The sequence below is a fragment of the Nyctibius grandis genome, chromosome 3 (genome assembly GCF_013368605.1).
Source record: "Nyctibius grandis isolate bNycGra1 chromosome 3, bNycGra1.pri, whole genome shotgun sequence".
Taxonomy (NCBI): domain Eukaryota; kingdom Metazoa; phylum Chordata; class Aves; order Nyctibiiformes; family Nyctibiidae; genus Nyctibius; species Nyctibius grandis.
Window position 1 is genome coordinate 3,150,253 of NC_090660.1, and position 24,971 is coordinate 3,175,223.

Consider the following 24,971-nt stretch of genomic DNA (forward strand, 5'->3'; position numbering starts at 1 on the left):
TTTCCTCTCTTTATCTCTGCTGCCTTCATTCTGATGGAAAAAGACCAGGTGTTTTGGCAGTGAGTGAGAACCAAGGCCTCGCAGTTCAGCCATTCAATTGAATTTGCAGGTGACTTGTTAGAAGACTTCTGTACACTTCTTGACATTTTTGGGGCAAGCTTTTTTTTAGTGGCATAAAATAAATATGAGGTTCTGTGCTTGATATGAAAAGTGTGTACCTGACACTGCTTGAGTCACCAAAAATGACTTGAATTTGCTGTGTAGGACCTTGAGTAATGCATTTCAGCATAATTTCCTAATGATGAGTTCATTACAGTGTAATATTTGGACAGCTGCTTGAACTTAACCTGTGTTTATTTTCTCATCTGCGATATGCCTGTGATCATACCTAACTGACATACACTGACTTGGAAACCTGGTTGTACCCATTGCTGTCTCCTAGATCTCCTAGAGAAAGTCCCCTGAAGTTAAATTCAAAAAAGGCACTTAAAGATTTTAAGCATGGGTGTTGCATTTCCGAGGTTTTATGCACCCAAACTTCCAGGAGTAAAATTCAAGCCCTCTTTGGAAGTAGCCTGTGTATAGCACAGGAGAGTGCCATTTCAGTACCAGCTGGATGGTGCAGTGTCTGTGCAGCATATGTAATAAGCCCTGGGGATACTACTTCGTCCCCAGCAGCACCATGCCTAGGCTTGACATTAGAAATAGTGTAGCCAGCTGGTCTAGGGAAGGGATTGTCCCTCTGTACTCAGCACTGGTGAGGCCGCACCTTGAATCCTGTGTCCAGTTCTGGGCCCCGAACTTCAAGAAAGATGTTGAGGTGTTGGAGTGAGTGCAGAGGAGGGCGACCAAGCTGGTGAAGGGTCTGGAGGGTCTGACCTACAAGGAACAGCTGAGGGAGCTGGGGTTGTTTAGCCTGGAGAAGAGGAGGCTCAGAGGTGACCTTATTGCAGTCTACAACTACCTGAAGGGAGGTTGTAGTGAAGTGGGAGTCGGCCTCTTCTCCCAGGCAACTAGCGATAGGACAAGAGGACACAGCCTCAAGCTTTGCCAGGGGAGGTTCAGGTTGGACATTAGGAAGAATTTCTTCTCAGAAAGGGTCATTAGCCATTGGAAGGGGTTGCCTAGGGAGGTGGTGGAGTCCCCATCTCTGGATGTGTCTAAGAAAAGCCTGGACATGGCACTTAGTGCCATGGTCTAGTTGACATGGTGGTGTCAGGGCAACGGTTGGACTTGATGATCCCAGAGGTCTCTTCCAACCTGATTGATTCTGTGATTCTGTGAGTGAGAGATCCTGAGTGAAAAGCTGAAAGTCCATTCCAGCTGCCAGAACGTGCAGAAGCTCAGCACGTAGCTATCAGTCTTCAGTAAGGCAGGTCCTGTAAGAGGCACATTGTGGAGTATGGTTTATGGATATAAATTTTATATGGTTTATGGCACACAGTGGGCTGCAAAAGGAGCACGGCTGGGAGCCTCGGAAGGAGGCTGTCCCACTCGGACTGGGCAGTCTTCCTCCTGCCTTGTTACAGGAGCAATCTGAAAATGTGGCACCCCTTGCTGAGCTGAAGCCATGGCCTCGTTTTGTGTCTCTGTAGTCTAAGAGCTGTACACGAAATAAGAAATGCTTCCTGTCTACAGCAGCCAGGCGCCAGGCTGAGGCTGCTACATGCTGTTTCTCAGCCATGCACAGGACTCAAATGAAGAAAAATTGCCTTTAAGATCTGAAGGTCCAGTCACCTAGCAACTATAGTCCCACCAAAGCTTTCAAACTAGCTTGGATTGTGTATCCCCACAAGTCTTTATTTTTATGTATTTAATTACTGCAGCTTTAAAAAAAAAGTATTAAGATGTTCGGTGGATTCTTCTGAGGGAACAAGTACTGGCAAGGAACTATGTGTTGCATAGAGGAAATGCAAACAGATTTTGGACAACAGCTTACTGTACTATGCTCTAATTGCACAGGGAGGTGGTGGAGTCACCATCTCTGGATGCGTTTAAGAAAAGACTGGACATGGCACTTAGTGCTATGGTCTAGTTGACAGGGTGGTGTCAGGGCAACGGTTGGACTCGATGATCCCAGAGGTCTCTTCCAACCTGGTTGATTCTGTGATTCTGTGATTATACTAACTAATAGGAAAAAGGGAGAAAGCTGCAGATTTTTGGTGGATGTAGAACAGCTTCAGGGGCTGATCACCTGGATCTGTCCAGCAAGTAAATAATATGTACAAATAAATAAAAATATTGGCCAGAATTTCTATAGAAATTATTTCAAGTGGCTTTGGAAACATATTCCGAGTCTTTTTTTGATAGATAGCAGCTATTCATAGTGCTTGGGAACAATTGCAATGTCCCAAAAACTCCAAACTGTCACAAGCCACCCCATAAGCACGGAAGAATTGAGGGCTTATTTGTTCTATGGTCACTTATAATATGCTGTAAAAGAATGCAACAGCTAAATCAGGACAGAAATGTAAGTAATATTTGCCTCTCTCTTCTCAGGACAAAGAAATTTGTGGGATGTGACATGTAAGCCAGTTAGCAAGAATATTTTGACTTTTTTTTTCTGGGTAGCTCATTGTGTCAGCTTTCTACAGATGGAAGTGACTGGGACCATATTATTATTGTTTGAGGTATATGTTCTGCTGTGAACCTGTCGCACGCTCTGGAGGGCAGTACCATAATGTAACAGCAAGAGAAAGCTACAGCTGAAATACCATATCTCTCATATCTCTCATAGCCTCTTTATGACCTATGAGGAGCAGCTGGCGGAACTGGGATTGTTTAGCCTGGAGAAGAGGAGGCTCAGAGGTGACCTTATTGCAGTCTACAACTACCTGAAGGGAGGTTGTAGTGAAGTGGGAGTCGGCCTCTTCTCCCAGGCAACTAGCGACAGGACAAGAGGACACAGCCTCAAGCTTCGCCAGGGGAGGTTCAGGTTGGACATTAGGAAGAATTTCTTCTCAGAAAGGGTCATTAGACATTGGAAGGAGCTGCCCAGGGAAGTGGTGGAGTCACCATCTCTGGATGTGTTTAAGAAAAGCCTGGACATGGCACTTAGTGCCCTGGTCTAGTTGACATGGTGGTGTCAGGGCAACGGTTGGACTCGATGATCCCAGAGGTCTCTTCCAACGTGATTGATTCTGCGATTCTGTGATTCTCTCATATAGTGAAAAAACAAGGAGATCGGCCAGTTCTCTCATGTCCCTAGACTTGACTGATTCATATGGATGACTGGGAAATCATTTCTCCTTCACGTGTAATATTCTTCAGATATTCTCTTCTGTCTTCAATAGCCCCAGCACTTCTGTGGGCTTTGGAGAGAGTTTGTTGCCTTGTGTAAAAGTAACTTCCAATTATTTGATTGTAAGGTCTGGTTTGATACAGGGAAAGATTGCTGATACTAACCTCACCTGGGCTTAATGGATACAAAGATGAAACCAAGAGAAATAATTAATATTGTTCACATGCTGTCAAGAGTCAACTCACAAATGTGCATCAGTACACACACACTATGTGTAGAAACAGGCTTCGGATGGAGACAAATCAGGGCATTTTCTTCTCGCTTTTGAGAATTTCTGAAGTGCAGTGGCCCAGTGCTACACTTGGCAAGTTTTAGATGTTACTGTTGCAGTTGCACCAACCATTTATAATAGAATACTGCTATGTGTTTAGGTCTTTTTTTTTTTTTTTTTTTTTTCAAAAATACAGCTTTTATGAAATTATACATTATTTGGAATGGTTTGAAGTGATTGAGAAGTTATGGTTGAAGGTATTTCAGCCTGTATGCTGCTTGCAGTATTTTCCATCCAGTCCTTTATTTCTTATTTCTAAAATTTCACATATCAGTGCATATATTACCTCTAAGTCCTCCATCTGTTATTTTTCCTGTTCCCCAAAAATCAGCTGCCTTTTTTTTAATTAAAAAAATGCAGATAAGAACAAAAGTTCTTCCACGTAAGTGCTTCTTTCTGCCTTCCTAACAACTAAAAAATAAAAAAATCCAGAAGCTTTGGTACATCAAAATAAAGATTTAATTTGTTGCTAATGTGAAAGGTAAAAATGATGGAATTGTGAGTTCCTTTCAGAAATTCACTAAGAAAGGCACAACAGCTCAGAATATCAAAAATAGGAGCCTGAAATTAATGTGATAGATTCATGTCACACACCTTACGTAATCACGGATATCTTTATCAGAATGTTTTTAAGCTGCAGTGCTACATAAGATTTAGGATTCAAAATTTATGATTCAATAGACCTAGTTCTGATATTCCATCATAATTCTTTCCTACTTAATCTTAGAGGTAAGTGCTTCTGACACCAGATAAACAGCCAACAGTGTCTAACTGTTCTCCCAGTGCATGTTTCCAAGTTAAAAGGACATATCCTTTTGAGAAAGATGCAACATATGAACTTTTTTAACACTGGGAAGCTTGATGGCTCTCGATGACTCTGCATTTGTAGGAGGCATTTTTTAGAAAGGTTTATGACATGTATTTTAAACAGTGGTTATAAATTGTGTCTCGTACTTTGGTCAATCAGGTATGCAAACAGAGGGAGAGACACAGAGTGGATTTTTACAATTACACATTGTGCGTGTACACTTTAAAAAAACTGGCTGTGGTTAATGGACATAGCATCCTAGACATCCTAAAAGTCCTCTTCACTTGTATGGTTATAGACACCCCAGTGCTATTGTCTTTTCCTCAACAGTGACATCTGTTCTCATTCAACACATCACATGCAGTCTACAACTACCTGAAGGGAGGTTGTAGTGAAGTGGGAGTCGGCCTCTTCTCCCGGGCAACTAGCGATAGGACAAGAGGACACAGCCTCAAGCTTTGCCAGGGGAGGTTCAGGTTGGACATTAGGAAGAATTTCTTTTCAGAAAGGGTCATTAGCCATTGGAAGGGGCTGCCCAGGGAGGTGGTGGAGTCACCATCTCTGGATGTGTTTAAGAAGAGACTGGACATGGCACTCAGTGCCATGGTCTAGTTGACATGGTGGTGTCAGGGCAACGGTTGGATTCGATGATCCCAGAGGTCTCTTCCAACCTGGTTGATTTTGTGATTCTGTGCTCATTTAAATAACTAGTCACTAATCCCCTCTTAGAGTATGCTGTAGATTCAGGAGAGGTGGGAATGAAGACAGGAGCCACACAGCAGAACAGTACTTTCTTAGTATGTGGCATGAATCAGTTAGGACAAAAACTAACAAAAATAAGAGAGGGACATTTATTCAAAATGGGAATACGTTTATTTAATCTGGAGAAAATTTGTTTGGCTGCCTTCTCTAGTAGGAGGGTGTGCTTTTTGGGATGCAGTCAGGAGCTAAGGAGAAGTTATCTGCTCCTGTGTTATGCCACTTCAACAAATGGAGGGAGCAGATGTAGTAATTGAGTGTTCTCAAAAGGCTGTGAAGTGAGTTGATTAAGTGAATTACTAAACTTAACAAAACCATGTCAGGATCAAGAGGCAATTGTGCATTCTCTTTTATGCAGTCTTGTGCTGTAAATAAAGCACCGCTTCAGTGGTAACATTTTCCATTACAGGAAAAAGAGGAAAGATTTTTGTTTAAACTTGTAAAAGGTCTTGTTCTTTATATCAACAATTTTCATAAACAGCGCAGTCTTGTCTTTCTCGTCAAGAGTTTTAATGGTGGAAGCACTGACTCATTTTAGGAAGCTGTTCATGACTCTTTCCTTAGAGGTGTGCCTCACAATAGACATTTGTATTTTACAATAACGCATTTCATTGCCGTGTCTCAAAATATTTTGACAGGATGAGAAAATGTTCCATTGTCTGCATAACAGGAACAACAGTAGTGGCACAGAAATTACTTGCACTAAAATTCAATTAACAGAGAAAACTGGAAGTAGAATTCAGGCCTTCCATACCTCTCATCTTACCAGGTATCCGAGGGTTAAGACATACACAAACTGCATTGGTCTTGTCTTTTCTGCAAATGTCAAACTTCACCTGGAAATGCTGGCCACATTTCCTACATATTCCACTCTTCTCTGCTTCATGGGAGATCATGAGAACTCATGCTGCTGAGATTAAATTGAATATTTACATTAGCCACTAAATTATAATCCTGGGAGTGGTAACTATTGAAATCCCTTCTCAGTCCCATTCATACCACGAGCCCAGCTTTTAGAGAGCACAATAAAATTCTGAGGGAGTCTCCTGAATTTTTCTTCTCTGGTAATTTATATTTCTCATTTTAGTCTACTTCATCTGGGTATTTGAATATCCATTCACATGAATGCCACTTTGTAAAAAAGGTCTTTGAGTGTTCCAGAAGTCATTCACACCTTTGTGAAATAGTCACATTTTTCTATGAGGCAATTTTGTGAGACAAACAGAAAGCTACTCCACAATTAAAACCAGCCTTGGGTTTGAACCATCTACTATGCAGCTGTTTACCTGACAACAGAATTAGTCTGCTGAGTAAGCGGAGTCCTCTCAAAAGGCAATGAATAACACGTAGAATTTTTCACAATTTATTTGAGAGAGAGCAAGTGGATGCATGAATGCACACATGAGGAGTCTTACTTTGAAGGAAAAAGAAGTGGAGAATAAAACCTATCTATGTGGAACAGAGAGAAAAGTTTTGAGAGACTCTTCAAAGAGTCTCTCAACTAATCCCAAGGGACACTCAAGAAGTGGGAGATCATTCTGGGGGAAAAAAAAAAAGGATATCTTTAGCTGAATCCTTCAAGCCCTGTGTATGTGTGTGCATATTACATGCTGCTTACCTCCAGAATTATTTGCTCACTCCTTGATGGGCATTGCTGTATTGCACAATTTGAGTTCCCTACAAAACTAACTTGAGACCCAAGAAAGTCAATGGGAACCATGACAAAATTCATCCAGTGATAGAAAGCGTACCCTACTAAGGACTACACAAGCTTAAAGCTCAGGATGTTGGTACTGAAGTGCAGCAGATAGGCAGAATGCACAATACAAGATTCAGTGACAGCAATAAATTAAAAAAAAAAATTAAAAAAGGCTTTCGTAACCCTGACACCGTTTTTTTACTCTGGCTGACATGTAATCTCATTATGGGTGAGAGAATAACATTGCTTGGAAGAGGTTGCAGCATAAAAATGTCTTTGAGTCACTTTGTTGCATTAAGTATATTATTTCTTTGATAATTCTGTAAATAGGAGGTGATGGTGAAACTTGAAGAGCACTTTTTTTGCTACTAAGCAGTAGTACAGTGAATAACATAGGAATGATTTCAAATGAAATTCCTTGATGTTTCAGCAGTTCTGGATGCCTCAGTGCCTCTTCATAGATGCTTAGTTTTAACAGCAAGTCTCTCAATCTTTCCTGGAGTTACAGCACATAATGTGTGTAAGTTATGTATGTGTGTATATGTAGAGGTATAGACTTACATATTAAAATCAAAGGGATCAGGAAATGGCACGCATTTGAGAAACCTAGAGAGAGAGAGAGAGATGGATGTAGTTTGCAACTGGGGAAAAAAGTGTAATTAAGCAGAAAATGGGTTGTGGAGGGAAGGAACTCTTACCTCAGGAGACAATCCCCCCTACTTTCTTTTCTCACATTTTGAAATCTATGAATCTTTTACCTGCTTTATCACTTTTCCTGATTCCCTGCAGGCCAGAGCTGACAGCTAAGCCTGTGTTTTATCTTAAACTGTTCAAAGCATGTCGGAAAAGAACTTACCTGCTGAGTCTGAAAGTGGCTGCATGATTGCAGGAACCCACCTACTGGTTACCCCCAGTCCAGGTGATCACTGTTGCTTGAGTGAAATCGTAATGATAGTCCCAGAACAGATTGTTACAATAGACAGTCTTTTACTGCTTCCAGTTGAAGCCCAGAAACTGAGTTGACTCTTTTATTTTCTCTAGAAGTAATTATTTATATCTTGGTCCACTCTGATATCAGCGCATAAAGACAGTATTAGTTTTTCACCCTATGTTATTTACAACTCTTTTGTGTATGGACAGGGTCAAGCAGTTGCACTGTCCTGACTCTTTATTCTGTGGGCTCTCTCTACTGCCTTTGAACACAGCCTTTACAAATCCTTTCTATTTTTATTCCATTGCACTTCTAAGATTTAGCTTTAAAATACACTGTTGTCACTACACTTCAGCATGATAAAATGCAGGGATAAGGTGAGTGCAACTGCATTCATGTCTCTAAAAATAGGATTCTACTGGAACTTCTACAGTAATTTCTTTTTAGTAGGCTTTAACTTGTGCTGAAAATTGATATACCTCAAACAGTTCTCTGTGATGAAGCAAAATAAAGGATAGGAATTGCAGACTGTTTATGCTCAGCCTGTATCATGACATGATATATGCTCATGTACTGCTCTTCATCTTCAAAGTTTTCCCATCTGTATTACTATCTCTGAGAAGTGACATGTTAGTAGCTGGTATATGAGATTCTTAGCTCTAAATTCTTCTGACTGATGACACCTGAACCCGCATTTTGCAGTTCTCAGGAGGAAGCCGTAACACCATTCTTCACTGGTGTCAGCTCTTGTGAGATAACTGTTTCTTTTTGGGTATCTGACGAGAAAGGAAACACTAATGCTGGGCACAGCTCCCTTTATTGTCATAGGGTATCTTTTGATTTTGTGCTGGTGAGAATGTTTGCAGGGAAGTTGTTGTTTATGTCCTGTTAACTAATAACAACCAAGTATGAAGGTAAAAGAGGACTTGTGAATCCATGAAGGTCTGGAGAACCCACCCAGAAAGGGTGTTTCAATTCTACCCAGTGTACTGACATCACAAGAGATGGAGATGTATACTGCCATTAGTTACACACATCAGAAACTTCCTTCTTATTTTTGTAGGGTGAAATGTTTCCCAAAGGCTCTCCAAAATCAGCAGGGAGTTTCTGGATGCCACTTTGGATCTTTGTTTACCATATTGGCTGAATTCAAGCCTTCAACTCTAGTCCTGTTAGTCAGTAAGCATTCTCGACAATATTGTCAGTGGTTTTATTTTTTATTTAAATTTTATGTTAGCACAGCTGGACTCACTATGCAGTGCAGTGGTCTCCTCTTCAATTTACACTAGCAGATCATGCAACAGTAGAGATGTAGTAGCTTGAAATGTATACCTTGAATTAAGAAATAAATGTCACACAGAATCACAGAATCAACCAGGTTGGAAGAGACCTCTGGGATCATCGAGTCCAACCGTTGCCCTGACACCACCCTGTCAACTAGACCATGGCACTAAGTGCCATGTCCAGTCTTTTCCTAACACATCCAGAGATGGTGACTCCACCACCTCCCTGGGCAGCCCCTTCCAATGTCTAATGACCCTTTCTGAAAAGAAATTCTTCCTAATGTCCAACCTGAACCTCCCCTGGCGAAGCTTGAGGCTGTGCCCTCTTGTCCTATCGCTAGTTGCCTGGGAGAAGAGGCCGACTCCCACTTCACTACAACCTCCCTTCAGGTAGTTGTAGACTGCACTAAGGTCACCTCTGAGCCTCCTCTTCTCCAGGCTAAACACCCCCAGCTCCCTCAGCCGTTCCTCATAGGTCAGACCTTCCAGACCCTTCACCAGCTTGGTCGCCCTCCTCTGGACTCGCTCCAACACCTCAACATCTTTCTTGAAGTGCGGGGCCCAGAACTGGACACAGTATTCAAGGTGCGGCCTCACCAGTGCCAAGTACAGAGGGATGATGTCGGTTATATGGTCCTTATGATCTATTTTAGGTGTGTAGGAATTTAACATGAATTGTTTTACTTGCTGTAATGTCTTTCTTTGCTCTTCTTATACCCAATCTTGGCCAATTTATGTGCCAGCTGATTTCCGAAATTTTGGAATTTATGAGTCCCATGAATCCTTATCATGATGCTGTGGTAGTAAGTAGAGTAAATATGGAGAATAGACTAAAAAGATATTGAGTAAACAGGCCTTATTGCCTCCTTTCTAAACAAACACTGCGCTGCATTGCAGAATTTGCTCTCTGAAGAAATGTTAGAGACATCAGAGATGCGGTGAGAAACTTGGACGGGATTGTCTTAGATAGGGAGGTTGTGTGCAAGCCACTGTTGAGTTATTTAGGTTAGTTAACTAACTTTATCACATATTACAAATGCTTTCTCAAAAAGTACGGTATGGTCACTAATAGTATAGATATGGGAAGGGAAGCAGATTTTCTAAGTGCAAACTACACAATATGAAAGCTTGGGGTACCCAGGCACACGTTTTGATTTAGTCACAGATTTTGTCAGTGCTTTGCTTCTCAACTATAAAAATGGGACAGTAATATCCCTACTTTATGAAGGCATAGGAAAATAATTTTGGTCTTCCAGGCATCTTGCAATTGAAAAAATGCTGAAGATACTGCTTGCCTTATGAGATGGACAGATCTGCCAATGGGCTGCTGAAAGAATTGATGCTGAATGAAAGTAATAAGCGTCATTGGAAAAAAAATTAACTTCAGCAGATGTGAAGTTTTGCATTATGCAATATTGCTCGCCCGGACTTGTGGTAGCTGCTCTAATTGTTTGGCTGCAGTTGGGTTGTGGGAATGGGTATCGGTGACATGGCTAGCGAGGAAGAATTTTTAAAGTCAGTGCTAAGGGTTTTTTTTTTTTTGCCTTTTTTTTTTATTTTGCTGAGTAGAAATGTAAAATAAAAATCTGTATTTTAAAATTTTCATTTATTTTTCTTTCTTTCTTACAGCTTGTGGCCAATGCAATCCTTTTTGTCAGTGTAAATTTGTATGGGGTCTTTGTGAGGATTTTGACAGAAAGGGCTCAGAGGAAGGCATTCCTTCAGGCCAGGAACTGCATTGAGGACAGGCTGAGGCTGGAGGACGAAAATGAAAAACAGGTCAGTTTCTAAGCCTTATTTCTTTTTTCTCTGTTTCTCTGAGATGACTGTATTATGTGAACCACAGGTCAGGATATTACTGCTGAGTGCATGATAGGGCATGGGTGAGTTTCCCTTGTGAAGGAAGGGTGCTGCATCATCCCACCTGCTTCAGCTCTTCCTCCCCAGCGCACGCAGGAGGTGCAGGCTGACCCCATGGCTACTCTCAGCTCCAGCACCAGAAGTCATGGATTGTAGGTCTGAGGCAAAGCTAACGTACTATTGTAGTCTTAGATCCTGTTTTTTTTTTTCTGCATGGATATTTTTGGGTGGGTGTTAGATATGCTGTAAATACTTCTCTTCTGGCTGTGTGTGCTCTAACCTGTTTGCATTCATGACACCTATAAACAAAAGTCTGCATTTTGGGGAGAAGGGGCTGCACTGATATACATGAATAACTGGGATAACAAGCTATTCCTTTTCTCAAAAGCTACCTTAGTAGTTTGATGGGTTTTTTCACACAATTTTATCAATCAGTCTTCTAAGTATATTTGGAAACAATGAGAAAAAACACTATACAGTGGGGTTTGCTGTTGTTACTCACAGGTCTGAATCTTAAACCTACTAAGATCTGTTCATGTGTAAGGTTTGGACTGGATTTTTCTTTCTGTCTAGGTAATAATAGAGGGCCACGCTCAAATACATAGATGTAGCTCCATTGACCTCTGTGGAATGATGGTAACTTATGCCAATAAAGGACTTAAGTGGTATTCAAACCTTGCTATACAAGATGTCAGGGTCCTCAAGGCTTGTGTACCTCACACACTTTTACTTCTCTTCACTTGCAATTTCTCTAGCAAGTCTGTTCCCATGTATGGAATAGCACAGGTCCTTTAATACTTTACATTATGATTTGAGGGAATGCATTTTTATGACCTGAACAAACTCTGCAATAAGTAGACGTCTTCTTTGAACAACTGCGTATCTTTGCTGGCTGTGTAAAAGTGGTATTAGGATCAAAGCCTTTAGGTTTGCTTCTGGCCTTTTGTGACCCAAAGCTGCAGGTTTTCAAAGGCATGAATGTGCCATAAGTGAATTTCTATGGGATTTAGGCAACCCTGCCATTCGTGCCTTTGAAAACCCGCTTCTGGATTCCAACATGAAAATAATACTGATTTTTGTGTTTCTCTAGTTAGCACATTAGCAATCTGTCTTATTTTATATTTTATCCATGCATATAGAAACACAAGAAAGCAAAAACATTACGCACAAGTACCACTATTGTTAATAGTATACCTAGAGAACCCTGTGAATATTTTTCCAATGTTGTGTACAGGTCGGTGAAGAGAATACATTTTTCTCCTACACTTGTGTAATTAACTGTGTGCAACACAGTGTAAAACTCAATACAGTGGTGAAATATGCCAATTAGCGGTCAAAAGTACCACCAAAATACTTTCCGTGGCTGCTCTCACACTACATTAGAATACCTCTAAAACCAGGGTGAGAATTAAGACGTGATTACAGGCTGCAAAATTATTCTGCAGTTGCTGTGGCATAACGTAGCCTGTTTCCAGCTGGCAACACTCAAAGAGTGTTTGAGAGGAAAAGAGACGTTGCTGACCTAGTTCAATTTTTGTGATCACTCCTGTATTTTTGTTCTCTGAAAGACCAACATTACATGTTAAAAAGGACTGAATTTTTTCATCAGACTTTCTTGTCTCATTCAAATGCTCTGACCTAAATACCGTAGCCCTTTTACGTTGAGAATTGTGATCGAAAATGCTAAAACGTTTCCCTGGTATTTCTGTGCAAGTCTTTAATGGGGAAGGAAAGAACGTGCTTTTGGGTTTTGAACATACACAGCCTTCTGGAGTTCAAGTGTTGACTGTGTGAGACAGATACCACAGCTGAAACTGTGAGATTTCTTCCTCTGTGTCCTACTTACAGTGGTTCTCTTCGTATGGAATGCATTTGTAGTAATAGTCTCACGTGATGATTTTGATAAATCTATTTTTATGAGCAAGAGCAAAGATCTCATGTAGCAGTTTCAGAGACATCATGCAGGAGTTTGCAAGTAGGGTTTGAAAGTGTTTCTGGGAAGAAGGGGAGCAGATAAAATCTGTTTATTTAAAAATTCAGTTTAATGTTCACCATGTTAGACTACAATTCTGGAGTAACACCAGAAACGAAGGCCAAGAACCAAATAAGTTTTAGACCATGAGCAAATAATTATAATCATTCATTTGGAGTAAGCAGCTTCTCTCGTTGTCTATAAATCTCAGCAGCAAGACCATCCTCTGCAAAGCAAGCAGTTAAGAATAAGTATTGTGAGGTGGGTCCTGTTCCTTGGAACTGCACTTTTTCTGTTTGTGCTCGGTCAGAGCACCTGAGCACTTCCCCTTTACTCCGACTGCATCATCTCTCTGTGTCCGCTTCATTAATTCCAGATCATCCCTTGCCCATACAGCAAGCAAGACATTGTCACCCTGCTCCCTGGAGGACTCCCAGCGTTAGATGTCCCTCCGGATCCTGAGAGCAGCCTCCAGGCAATGCTTCCCCCCTTCCCAAGTGAGCAAGAAAGGAGCAAACAGGGATGGGGAATGGAGATGCATTCAGTGTAGAGAAAGAAGCAATCTGCTGCTCATTGAGGCTGCTTGCTACCTGTTTCAGAGAGGAAACCATAAGGAAGTTGTGGCTCACCACGTATTAATTCCCAGCGTGGCAGCTCCTGACGTGGTGCTGTGCTCTAAGGAAGTGGTAGCATTGTAAATCTGAGGCCATCTTAATTTGAAGAGCAACTGGACCACTGTGTTTAAAGCCCTGTAGACTCCCATTTTCCATTGTTTCTAGTCTCTCTTTCAGTGTATGTACAGTTTTGTCCTCCCCACAGTTTTGTGATGGTGAATTTCACTCCAATTATGCACTCTGTGAAGCAGAACTTCCTTTTATTTGTCATAGACTTGTCTGATGACTTGATTGGGTGCCCTCCAGCTCTTGTTTTGTGATAAATTATGAGTAATCATTCTACAGTAACTTTTTCCATGCCACTCACAAAACTCTAGCCTTCTCTCATAGCCCTACTCATCTCTCTTTCCAAGCTGAAGAATTGCAGCCTGTTTAGTCTCCTGATGTGTGGATGCTATTTCCTACCCCAATCTTGCCAACTTTGTAACGAGTCTTACTCACATTTTTTTCCCCGTCGCCAATAATAAGAATATTTTTATGCATATTCATGCATTAGATTTGGAGATGAAGCATAAAATTTCCATCAGTGAAAGGTACTTGCTGCAGAACAGGCTAATGTGGAAAACACCTGTTGTTTTCATATGAGGAAGGCTAAAAAAATGTCTTCATGCAAACCTCCAAAGCCCACAAAACAGCTTAGGTATCTTCACTGTTTTTTAATTGCATAAGTACATGCAAATATGTTTGCAAAATAAAGACCTTTCAAGCAACTTGTTTAGATCTTTCATTCCCCCCTAAATGTTACTTTTGTACTTGCTCACAATTACAACATGATGATGGCAAAACAACTGGAGAGTAGCAAAGTCTCCGGAATGGGGGACTGGCTATCTTAAAAACTATACATGAATTCACATTGAGTCTGTCAAACCATTGGGACTGTGTCCTCATTTTGTGGGGATAAAATTGATAGAATCACTTTTCTGTTACATTTTGTTTCAGTTTGTGGCCAGCTGTGGGGTGGTGATCAAGGCCATCAGCAGTTAAACCCAGGGCAGCTGCCCCAGGCTGACCCACAGGTGTATTCCATAACATTAATGTCCATTCCCTATAAATGGGAAAGCTGCTGGGGCTCTGCTCTGCTCTCTTCTTACCCTTTGTCCTTGATGGTTGTGATCTCTGGAGGGACTTGCCACCACTCTATGGGCTGAGTATAACTTTGTGTCTTTTGTATTAATATCGTTTGTTTTATTTTATTAAATCTGTTTAAATTTCAACACCTGAGTCTCCCTCCTTTTCCCAGTTCCCTTTCTTAGCTGGGAAAGATAGAACAACTGGTTATTGTTTAGCCCTGGATGTGGGCTAAATGGAGACAGACTAAAGAAATGTGTTTAGTGATGACATCTCTCTTATGAAATACTTGTGTACTCCATTGCAATGCATGAAATTTAAGTTTACTTTAGGCTTTAATAGAAGCTGAAGGAAGTACTAAAAACTACAGCGAGCTAGGAAGCATTGGGCTGAGACAGCCAGCTCTACGGCTAGCTTCAGGGCCAGAAGCATGGCACTCCAGCTAGTCTGATTAGTTTTGCTGAGAGGTAGAGTTGTTCCCTTTGTTAGTACAACACTGTGCTGCTGCAGTAATGCTGGTTCTGGGAGGCAGATTAGCACCTCGGTGTTCCTCTGCAGTGCTTCTGTACATGTTCACCAGATCTTTTGAAGCTCGTTAAATTCTCTGTGCAATGCTGAATTGTGCATACAAATGTTTGTGTTTATATGTGTTTATATTCCAAGCGTCTGTTGCATTTTAGTGCAATATCCTTAACATTGCATATAGTAACTGGGACATCACTGAATCTGAGATTTGATTAATAACTGTTCACGGAAAATGAAACCAGTGTCAGCAAAATATAGCACAAGTCTCAGTGTAGAATACTTTGAACTGCTGCTAAGGGTGTTTTGGGTTCAGATCCCCCTTCAGAACAATTTAATCTAGATATTGCACACTTTGGATATGTGTACTGCCTCCTGTACCTTTGGGTAAAAGGATGACATCCATAGCAACCGTCCAGTGGTTTTGTCCATTATGTTTAATTTCAAGCATTTAGGAAAAAAGGAGAGGAAAAAAAATTACAACATTATGTTTGAATAAAGCAAACCATGTTGGACTTTCATTTTGGTAATGGATGACAGGTTGCTGGGGCTTTTTTTCTTCCAATTCAGCAACCAAACTGAAGAATTAGTTATTTTCACAGCCTCAGGCAAATGCAATTTCTAGGGTGTATGACAGCATGCTTATCAATGCATAATCAGGTTGTCCTCACGTTTCCCATACTTTTTATTCTCGGAATCTTGCATACTTTTCAATTGCAATGCAGAAGAGAATATGAAATTTATCACTAAAACACAGGCACTGTTTCAATAATCATTCGTACTGGCTCTGTGCATCAGCAAATCGCCCTGCAGCAAAAATTTCATCTGGATCATGTGTGGGCACAAAAACATGTTCTTGTCAAATTATCTCGCATGCAACAGGGAGGCGATCCTGATTTTACACAAATGGCAGGGCAAGAGATGATACCTGATCCAGTGTAATCTTTGAAAAACATAGGTGGACTAACTAATTTTAGCTGACAGGGTGAGCCTGTAGCACATTAGCGCTCTGTTCTATGTTGCAAGGGAGCTTAAAATTAAATTTATTGTGTCATCAAACCACAATCTTATACAGGAAAGTCCACCTTTTTTGTCCACAAAGTCCACAAAAATCTATTTGTCCTTTTCTAGGACCAGGGAAAAGAGAAAATAAGGAATGTTGCAATTGCAGGCTCTCAGTTTAAACTGCTGGGCTTCACACCCCCTCGTGCAGGCTGGCCAGCAATGCCTCTTAGCCAAATAGCAGCAGAGATGGGAACTCGTCCTGCTCTCTGCGTTTGCCACCTTTGGCTGCTTAGTCCCTTACACAGAGCTGAGATGAACTGTTGGCTACCTTTATCCTGCTACACAGCGCCCCTGGTCTGTCTTCCACCTTTCTGAGGTAAAAAGAGTTCTGAAGAGGCACGTTTCTCTCTCCCACACAGCAATAATTGTCCAGAAGCAGCTGGACAATTTATAATTTCCACTGACTAGCATCTGTTAGTCCCCAGTCCTGCAATAGTCATGCACATGTCTAATACAGCAAATAATAAATCTGAGGGCTTACTCGGGTTAAATGCAAACCTTCAGGTGGAAGGCTTCAGCTTTGACATGAAGCCATTAGGAACTGCTTGTTACCCCTTGCAAGGCAGGGTATAGCAAACAAATAAATGTATTCTAATTTTAGAGCTCTCTTGCACCTCTTTTTAAGCAGAATAAACATCTTGTCTGAATGTGGTTAGTGCCAGAAGATGCATTGTTTGTCGTACCATTGGGATTCTTCTTACTGAATTTTGGCCAAGTAAGAGTGAGGCTTGTAATCTAACCTTTTAACCTACAGGCACTATTCCTTAGACACATACAAGGATACTTCATTCCTTCTATCCTGAACACCTTGCTGAACGTGAGACGAGGTTTTTTCCTGGGAGTGGTTACAGGGGGACACCTAAGCTTAGGGCTACACAGCTGTATGATGAGCGAGCTGCCTTGCAACTGGACTTGAAATGTCAAAGTGTAGAAACTCGGTAACAGACAAGAAAAAACGTACAGTTGTAAAACATACAAAGTACATATATTTTAATTGCATTGTAATTGTATTACTGTACTCACATGCCTTTAATTTGAAAAACGTAACATGGTATTATAGAAAAATCTATAAAAGCCTTTAAAAAGCCACACTTAGAACAGCAGGGCAGATCAGTGCTATAACAATTTGGTTTAACTTTATTTCACCCCCTCAAAGCTTCCTGAGTTTAGTAAGTATGTCAATTAAATTGGTTATCAGCCATTTCATTTTTTGACACAAGGTGTGAGTTGTGGCAACTGAACAGATTTCTAAGGAAGAAAATAGGGTGTATGAACTTTGCTTTTTAGTGTAAGTCTATGTAGTCATTCAAATTCCATCTAATGGGGATGTCTTGGACTGCTGTTTGTTACAGTTTGTTTTTTCTCATAGAGGTATGTATGACATATAGTCATGCCACCTACGTTAAGCTCTTATATGTTGTAATGGATGCTGGCTTACATTGAATAGACCAGACAAACATAGGTAAGTTAAAAAATAGTACTTATATCATTCTAAAACCTGTTGATTCTTTGGCTGTTAGGAGTTTTGAAATAAATATTGGGAAATTTCAGACGTGTTCTGCTTCAAACAACAGCCCATTAAATATGCTAGTGCTCTTTGACTCTCTGTGAACTTTTCAGTTTATTTTTCCTGCTTGCTCTGTGTATTTTCCATTAGAGAGAATGGAGGAGGAGGGACGAATTAAGAGCACACAAACCTGTCATTAGATGATTAAAAATACACTACCATACAGTTTTTAACAGATAACATTGTGGATGACAGTTGCTAAGGCAAACTGTCATAGGTAAGAACACTGGCTATAATACATCAGATCCTTCAGTTAAATAGTAAGACAAATACTTCAGAAGTACTTTCTTATGGCTGATTCCTAAACTTAAAGTGATGTCCATGACAGCAGTGCTGTGTGCACACTCATGCAATGTTTTTATGTATTTTAGTAGGATGCCACACTCATTGATGAATACACTCATTGCTTCCTTAGCATGTTCATGGTTGGTCCTTGGTTTTCCTCTTTGGAAGGCAGTGAGATTTTCTGCTGAATGGGTTAGGCTCACTTCCCTGCTCTATGAGGACAAGTAGCAAAGGACAAAGGCTTTTAGGTTTTTCTAACCTAGATTAGAAAAAGTCTAGATTTTTCAAAGCAAAGTTTTATATCTTAGTCTCTGGAGATTTTGGCATTTATTCCAGTTTGCTGTTTTGCACTGTGATTAGCTTTCATGTTGCTATACTAAAGGCTAACTGCTCCCCACTTAGTATGTCTTATGTTCTAAAATTGGTGGTTTGACTTGAGGTTCCTGGTTTTTAACATCCTTAGTCTGCTTACACCCACTACCAAGCTCAGTTTCTATCACTAGCAATCAAAAAGTTTATCTTTACTGAAGAGTTCTTGCTTGTTCCACCACAGGCAAAAATCTGTAATAAGAAAGTGCATGTACTGGTATTGAGTGGCTACTGCAGCTCTAAATGTATGTTGTATCGGACAATAGCAATATTGTGAAGCACTGGTACTAGTGCAGCAGTGTGTCCTTAATGTTCCTCTGATTCTTCCCCTGTTCTGGACCCTCAGCTGCAGTGTGTCTGCTCCATCAGTGAGGAAGGAGGACTGGAGATGTCTGCGGCCTTTCTCCTGCTGCTTCCCTACACTGGCCCTGTTTCTCAGCAAGGTGCCAGAGCAGACCACAGCAGGTTTGCTATGTATCTGTTCGGAGCTGGTGGAGATATCATCTCTGGATGTGTTTAAGAAAAGACTGGACATGGCACTTAGTGCCATGGTCTAGTTGACGTGGTGGTGTCGGGGTAATGGTTGGACTCGATGATCCCAGAGGTCTCTTCCAACCTGGTTGATTCTGTGATTCTGTGAGATATGTGGTTTTTGGAGAAGGAGTGTGGTGAGGGAGGATGTCGTATCTTTGGGGCAGAGGAAAAGCAGAGAGTGCCACAGTCCCAATACCATCTCAAGCTGTAACATGTTCTTCGAGAAAAGTCCGACTAGCAGGGGCCTGGAGGATTAGTGTGGGCAGAAGAGGGGGATGAGTCTACATTGCCTAAAGGTTGAGCTCTGTGACATCCATTTCCTGAGGAATACATATGTGCCTAGCCCAAGTATTCAGTGTTACATTGGTGGAACAAACCAGACATGTCTGTGGACTGGAAAGAGGTGAACCTGTAACTGTAGAGGAAACAGCACAGCAGGGGTAAGCCAGTGAAGCTCTGTCTGCCCTTCCATTTACCCTGAAGGGGGTAGCGTCGGTGAAGCTGATGCTGCTTGTGATGCCATCTTCCTAGCATCTTCAGAAGAAAAGAAGAAAGAGATACAATGACAGGATTGTTGTTCCAGTCCTGTTCACAGTGGAACACATCACTCTGTGCAGCACTTCAGCCTCTAGCAAACCTGAGTTCACACGTGTCTCGGCTGCAGGCCTGCCTAGGAATTGCATTAGCACTTCTGTGGTCCCTCTGATCACGACATTGGCAGAGGATTGGTACTCTTTCTGATCATTTTCAAGGCCCCTCTTTATTTTAATCAGAAAAGCCTTTTTATAAAGAAATTAAATTTTTGGAACTTGTGCTTCAAGTGTGTCTTTTTATTTTTAACGTATATATTCAACACATATGCATACTGTCAGTGCTACTGTGAGGGGATCATTTCACTAAAAGATGAAATCCGGCCTTCTTGACTCTGCAAGAGAATTGGCAAAATGTGTTCTTTCCACATAGGAAGATTTAGAATGGTACGTTCAGTGGCTGTTCTGTGCCAAAAAAAGTTTCATCTTCATTGATAAACCCTCAAGAACCTGCTTATTAAAATCCTATTTTAGATAGAAACATGGACATCTATTAAACTAACATTTAATAAATAAGAAAAACTTCAAAAACTCCCATTTGACATTTTTTTGTATTCCTAGCAGATAGTTTCAAATATACCATATTACTATCTTCCCATACCCACTAATCTTCTCTAATTGTTTCCATGGTTGGTAGCATGTCTTTGCTGACCCACACATCTTTTGAACAGAACAGTGACCAAGACTAAAATAAGCAATTTGTGTTGAGATCATGTGCTTTACCTCCTAACTCCAGTTCCTCAAAAGAAGAGAACCAAGTTGGAGTATATTTGAAAAGTGTGTTTCAAGGATATAATTCTATAATTGCTGAACATTCTTGTCACCAGTGGTTGCACCCAGGGAAGTTTTCAGGCATCTCTTTTCCTTCACCATGTTCATTACAGAAAGACAAAGGGTTTTACCACTGCTTTGTTTTTTTTCCCTGCCTTGTCTTGTTTTCCTCTATCTGTTTCTGCAAATAACAATGCCTTAAGTATAAAGGCACCGTTTGGTTGTGTGAATTTAGCTGCTTGTTGCTGAAGTTCACTTCTGGTAGGAAGATTTCCATTAACTGAAATGAGTATCACCCTTTTCCTGTCACGTTTTCTGTGATGGTTTTGTGGATACATTGAATTTTGCCAGTTAGGTTTCAGAGAGTGATACTAAGGATATGGGGTGAAAGTAAAAATATGAATGCATGTTGCAGTCATTTATTCATTGCCAGTTTATACCTGGTGTCAATGCCTTTCTGAGGATTAGTATTTACTGATATATTTCTAGAGCATTCTGATTTAGTAGGTATGAGGACAACCATGAAGACAGGCTATGCTTTTTATACTTCTGGTTTCCCTGTTTGTCCTTGTAGCCTTTCTTTGTTCTTGTTCCTCTTTGAACAAGATTTGTGAGGCTGATCTTAAGGTATCCTACTAGCAATCTTCCAGTCCATTCTGGAATCACACTTGGCTTTTTAGGGTAGCGTCAAATACTCCGTAGACATTCAGTGGTCAGTGGGTATCTGGGACTTTTTTACATGCAGAGGTTTCCAACTCATTTTATCTCATGTGTTTTTGTGGATGGTACCTAAAAGGCACAACGTACTGCTGGGTTTTCCTCGTTCTTATCATTCCACTTCTTGTATGCTGGCCTGTGAACTTCGTACCGTCAAGAAGTTTTGTGGTGTCTTTATTCCCACTCTCCAGCATGATGCTTCTACACTCCATGCAGCCCATTGCTCTCTGTTTTATCCAAGACTACCCTCCCCTAATTCTTTCACAAAGTCTTACCTTCTCCGTTGTAACTAATACTCTTCCATGTGGAACCTATCAATGCCTCGTTAAACACTATGCTGATGATATATCCTACCTTTCCTTTATTTAAACAAAAAATAATAAGTTAATCATAGAAAGATGTCAAATTGGTCTGGTAGAGGTCTACTCATCCTGAATGCATCTTGCAGTTCATACATAGTATACTCATCATCTACCATAACTGTATGTTGTTGGCCATCCTCTTACTACTCAAAATCTGTGCATTAGATGGCAGCTTTATGGTCTTTTATGAATACGATTGTAATAATGACTTACTGATAAATATAATTTTTCAAGAAAACTCAGGAATGTTCTGAAACATTGCCACCTTGTGGCTTTTAAAAAATCACTCTCTTTAATAGCGCTTTTCCTTCTTAGTTGGAAGGGGCGTAGCATAGTATAGTTTAATTTAAAATAATTCACTAATGAAATCTGCTGTCTTTGTTTTCCAGCTTATGGAAAGTATAAATTAATCCTAGTAGTTTAAAACAAAGTTGTTCTTCCATGTGTTGCACTAGGTTTCTTTTCTCTCTCAATTTTTTTGTTTTGCTTACAGGGAATTAAAATGGCTGTGCAGTGTAATGGAGGGATGACAGAGACCATAAACCCACTAAGCAGCAGCTTTTAAAATTATGCAAGAGTGAACTTATCAAGGTATAATTAGGTAACAGGGGGTAATATTTAGGGTGTACTTTGGAGTCCCAGCTGACTAAGTAGAAGCTGAATCTCAAAATTATATAGTGAGTTGCCTTTGAAACAGTCTTATTAATATTTTATATTCATGTCTGATGCTTGTCTTGTCCAGGAAAAAAATGCTGTGTAAATATGGTGGCACTTTCCATTTAGGTACAGCAATAACAAATGAAGATCTATGGTAGACTGCAAAAATTGGTGGGTTAGATTTCATGTTTTGTATTGTAAAAAACCTTTTAAAGTAGATGATCAAGATGCTCCTTTCTTGTGTGAACTCCTTTTCATATTGTTGGAGTGTTACTATAACAAACAAAAATATTCATATTTTTTCACCCAGGAAACAAAGGTGCCAAACGTATTTTTGTTCTGTGCTTCTTTTTTCTTTCTTTTTAAAGTTCCTATGAAAATGCAAAAAGCAGTGGACCATGGGCCTGCAGTCTATCCTGAATAATGTGGTTCAGTGCCAGGGAGTGTGAGAGAGGACCAGGATCTGGAGTGCCATCCAGAGTTACCGCTTTCCCCCTTGTGAGTGTGGGAACCTCCGAGTCCCATTTTGAGCATGCTGCACAAGACAGAGCTCAGTAAAGTTTCCTGCATGGCCCGTCAGCAGAACCAGACTGTAACTTCATTCTCAAAATGAATTCCACTAGATGTGCATATACAGTAGCAGGAGAGGACAAGGAGCAATGAGTTTCAAAGAACCAGAGAAACGTGAGAGACAGCAGCTTTGAGGGAATGCTACAGTTCCTCTGGTTGCTTCTCTTCTGGATTGAGATCCATTTTCTGAGGAAAAAATGGCAACAACTGTTTCCTTTGATAAAATAGTCTGCACTGACTATAAATTACTATTTTGTTTTCTATTTATCTCTTATGATAATCGACAGGAATACAATTTAGCATGGAGAAGCACAGCAAGTGCATCCAGTTTATGGGTAAAAAGTTGTGAGGGGTCATCCAATTGCACAGCAGGCAATAGGAAAGAAAGGAGAGGATGCTGGCTGGGAACATTAAAACATTTTTCTGCATTTCCTTTTCTGATGAAAGGAGAGTGGGTTCATAAATGATTTACAACTTGTTGAAGGAATTTGAAAATATATCACAGTCATTTCCCCTACAGATGCCAAAGTAAATCATTTTGTACAATGGGAATAGAATGTGGTATTGGACTGGGTAGTATTGTTTAGGGAGCTGCATGAAACGGTTATAAATCAAGGTGAAAATTTCAAAGGGACTTTGAGAAAGTTCTGAGTGTTTGGAAGAAGCAGTAAAATAAGAAAGAAAATTATTTTCAAAATGGGAGGGGAAGGGCATCTTCATTTGGAGACAGGCGCAAGAAATGTGTTAGGAACATGAATTGTGGCCTCCCATAAAAGCAGTCGGGGTGCACGTGGGAGAAGCTGTCCAGGCCAGGGTTAGGAGAGAGAGTGGTGCTGAGAAGCCTCCAAATTGGAGAAAGCCAAAGAGAGCATTGGGGCAGAACAGAGCATGTAGATGATGGAAACTCTTGTGTCAACAGTCTCTGTATGCTTGCTTCTTTCACTTCCCCTCTCAGGAAAGAAAAATCACACTACTGCTAAAGACTGCTCAGCCGTGAACTCACCTACTGTTTTAGGTGCCACATTTGTGTGTAGTAAGGTGGCAGGATGGCTTCAGGCCTCCCTGGGAAGCCACGGGCACCCTCCACTGTTGGTCCTTGTGCCGTTGTCCCCCTTGGTATACAATGGTCAGAAGGGACCCCTGGAGATCATCCAGTCTAACCACCCCCTCAAAGAAGGACTGTCAGCAACACCAGGTCTGGTCAACTGTGGCTTTGTCTGGCCAAGTCTTAAATAACTGCAAGACTATTAAAGCTTTTCCTCAGGCGCCACTCGGAGTGAGAGTTGCAATACAGGAGCTTGTACTTGCAATTAGGGTTGAGAATGTTCCAGACAACAAGTAGTAATGTAGGATCTTTTTGGCCATTAACAATGGGAAACTTTTTTTTTCATTTCTCTGCCTTTGCATGTTTGTTCCTTCTCATTTCTAGCAATGCTTTATTGCTGTGGGAGAAAGAAATCTAGATGTTTTTCTAAAATGAGCGTCCTTTTCAAAATTAACTAAGTCATCATTAATGACGCAGAAATCCTCATTAATGAGGATAAGACAGTTGGCAGAGGCAGCCCAGTTTGGCATTCCAAATCCCAAGCTAGGACTGGCAATTGAAAATATAAATTTAATGAAAAATGCTGTGAATGAAGGAGATATAGGTCCTCATCTGTCGTTTTCTTTTCTTAGTGAGATTTGTGCAGGGAATGTAAAAACATTGACAGACAATTACAATCTCTGAAAAGAATCTTTTTTTTCAGCATATGATTTTACTTTAGACCGTGTTAATGCTGAGTGAAGATTTACAGCAGGAGAAGAGAGTACAAATTCCTAAAATAGCGTAAGTTAGTCAAAGGGCCAAGATTTAATGGGCAGAAACCAGCTTTAATAAGTCTAAACAGCATTGTAGATCAGTGAGAAAGGTGAAAAGGTGGAAACATTTTTCTCTACTAGGTCTTGTGTTTTGGAATATGCCACATGTTGAGGCCACCTCAATACAACATCATTTGTCACCAATAAGAAGGTCTGCAGCATGAGAGTTGTTTTATTCTAGTCAAAGTTGCTGCTAATTGATTGCTGCTCCCTGTCTCACTCTTTCAATTTTTTTCTGTCATCACCTGTCCCCATCAGAGGCAACCACCACTCAAGCGTGAATGTCACCACAAATGTGACTGGCCTTGCTTCACTGCTGTCACTTGTTCCATTCAAAGCACCATGCAGCCATGCACATCTAGTTTTCCTTTTAGTCTGGTTTTCTGATTATTTTTATAATCAGAGCAGCCATACAGGAGCAAATGAAAAAAATTAGACAATGATGGTAGGACTTGCTGAATAGAGATCCTGGTAGA

General features: G+C 40.7%; 1 protein-coding gene across 1 annotated transcript in view; it reads left to right on the forward strand.

The window, feature by feature from the left end:
• ADCY1 (adenylate cyclase 1) overlaps positions 1-24,971 on the forward strand; it is a 156,819-nt gene that overhangs the window by 36,938 nt on the left and 94,910 nt on the right. The window contains exon 2 of the mRNA XM_068396464.1: positions 10,682-10,831. Coding sequence (XP_068252565.1) covers positions 10,682-10,831 — 150 coding nt within the window. The remainder of the gene's footprint in view (positions 1-10,681; positions 10,832-24,971) is intronic.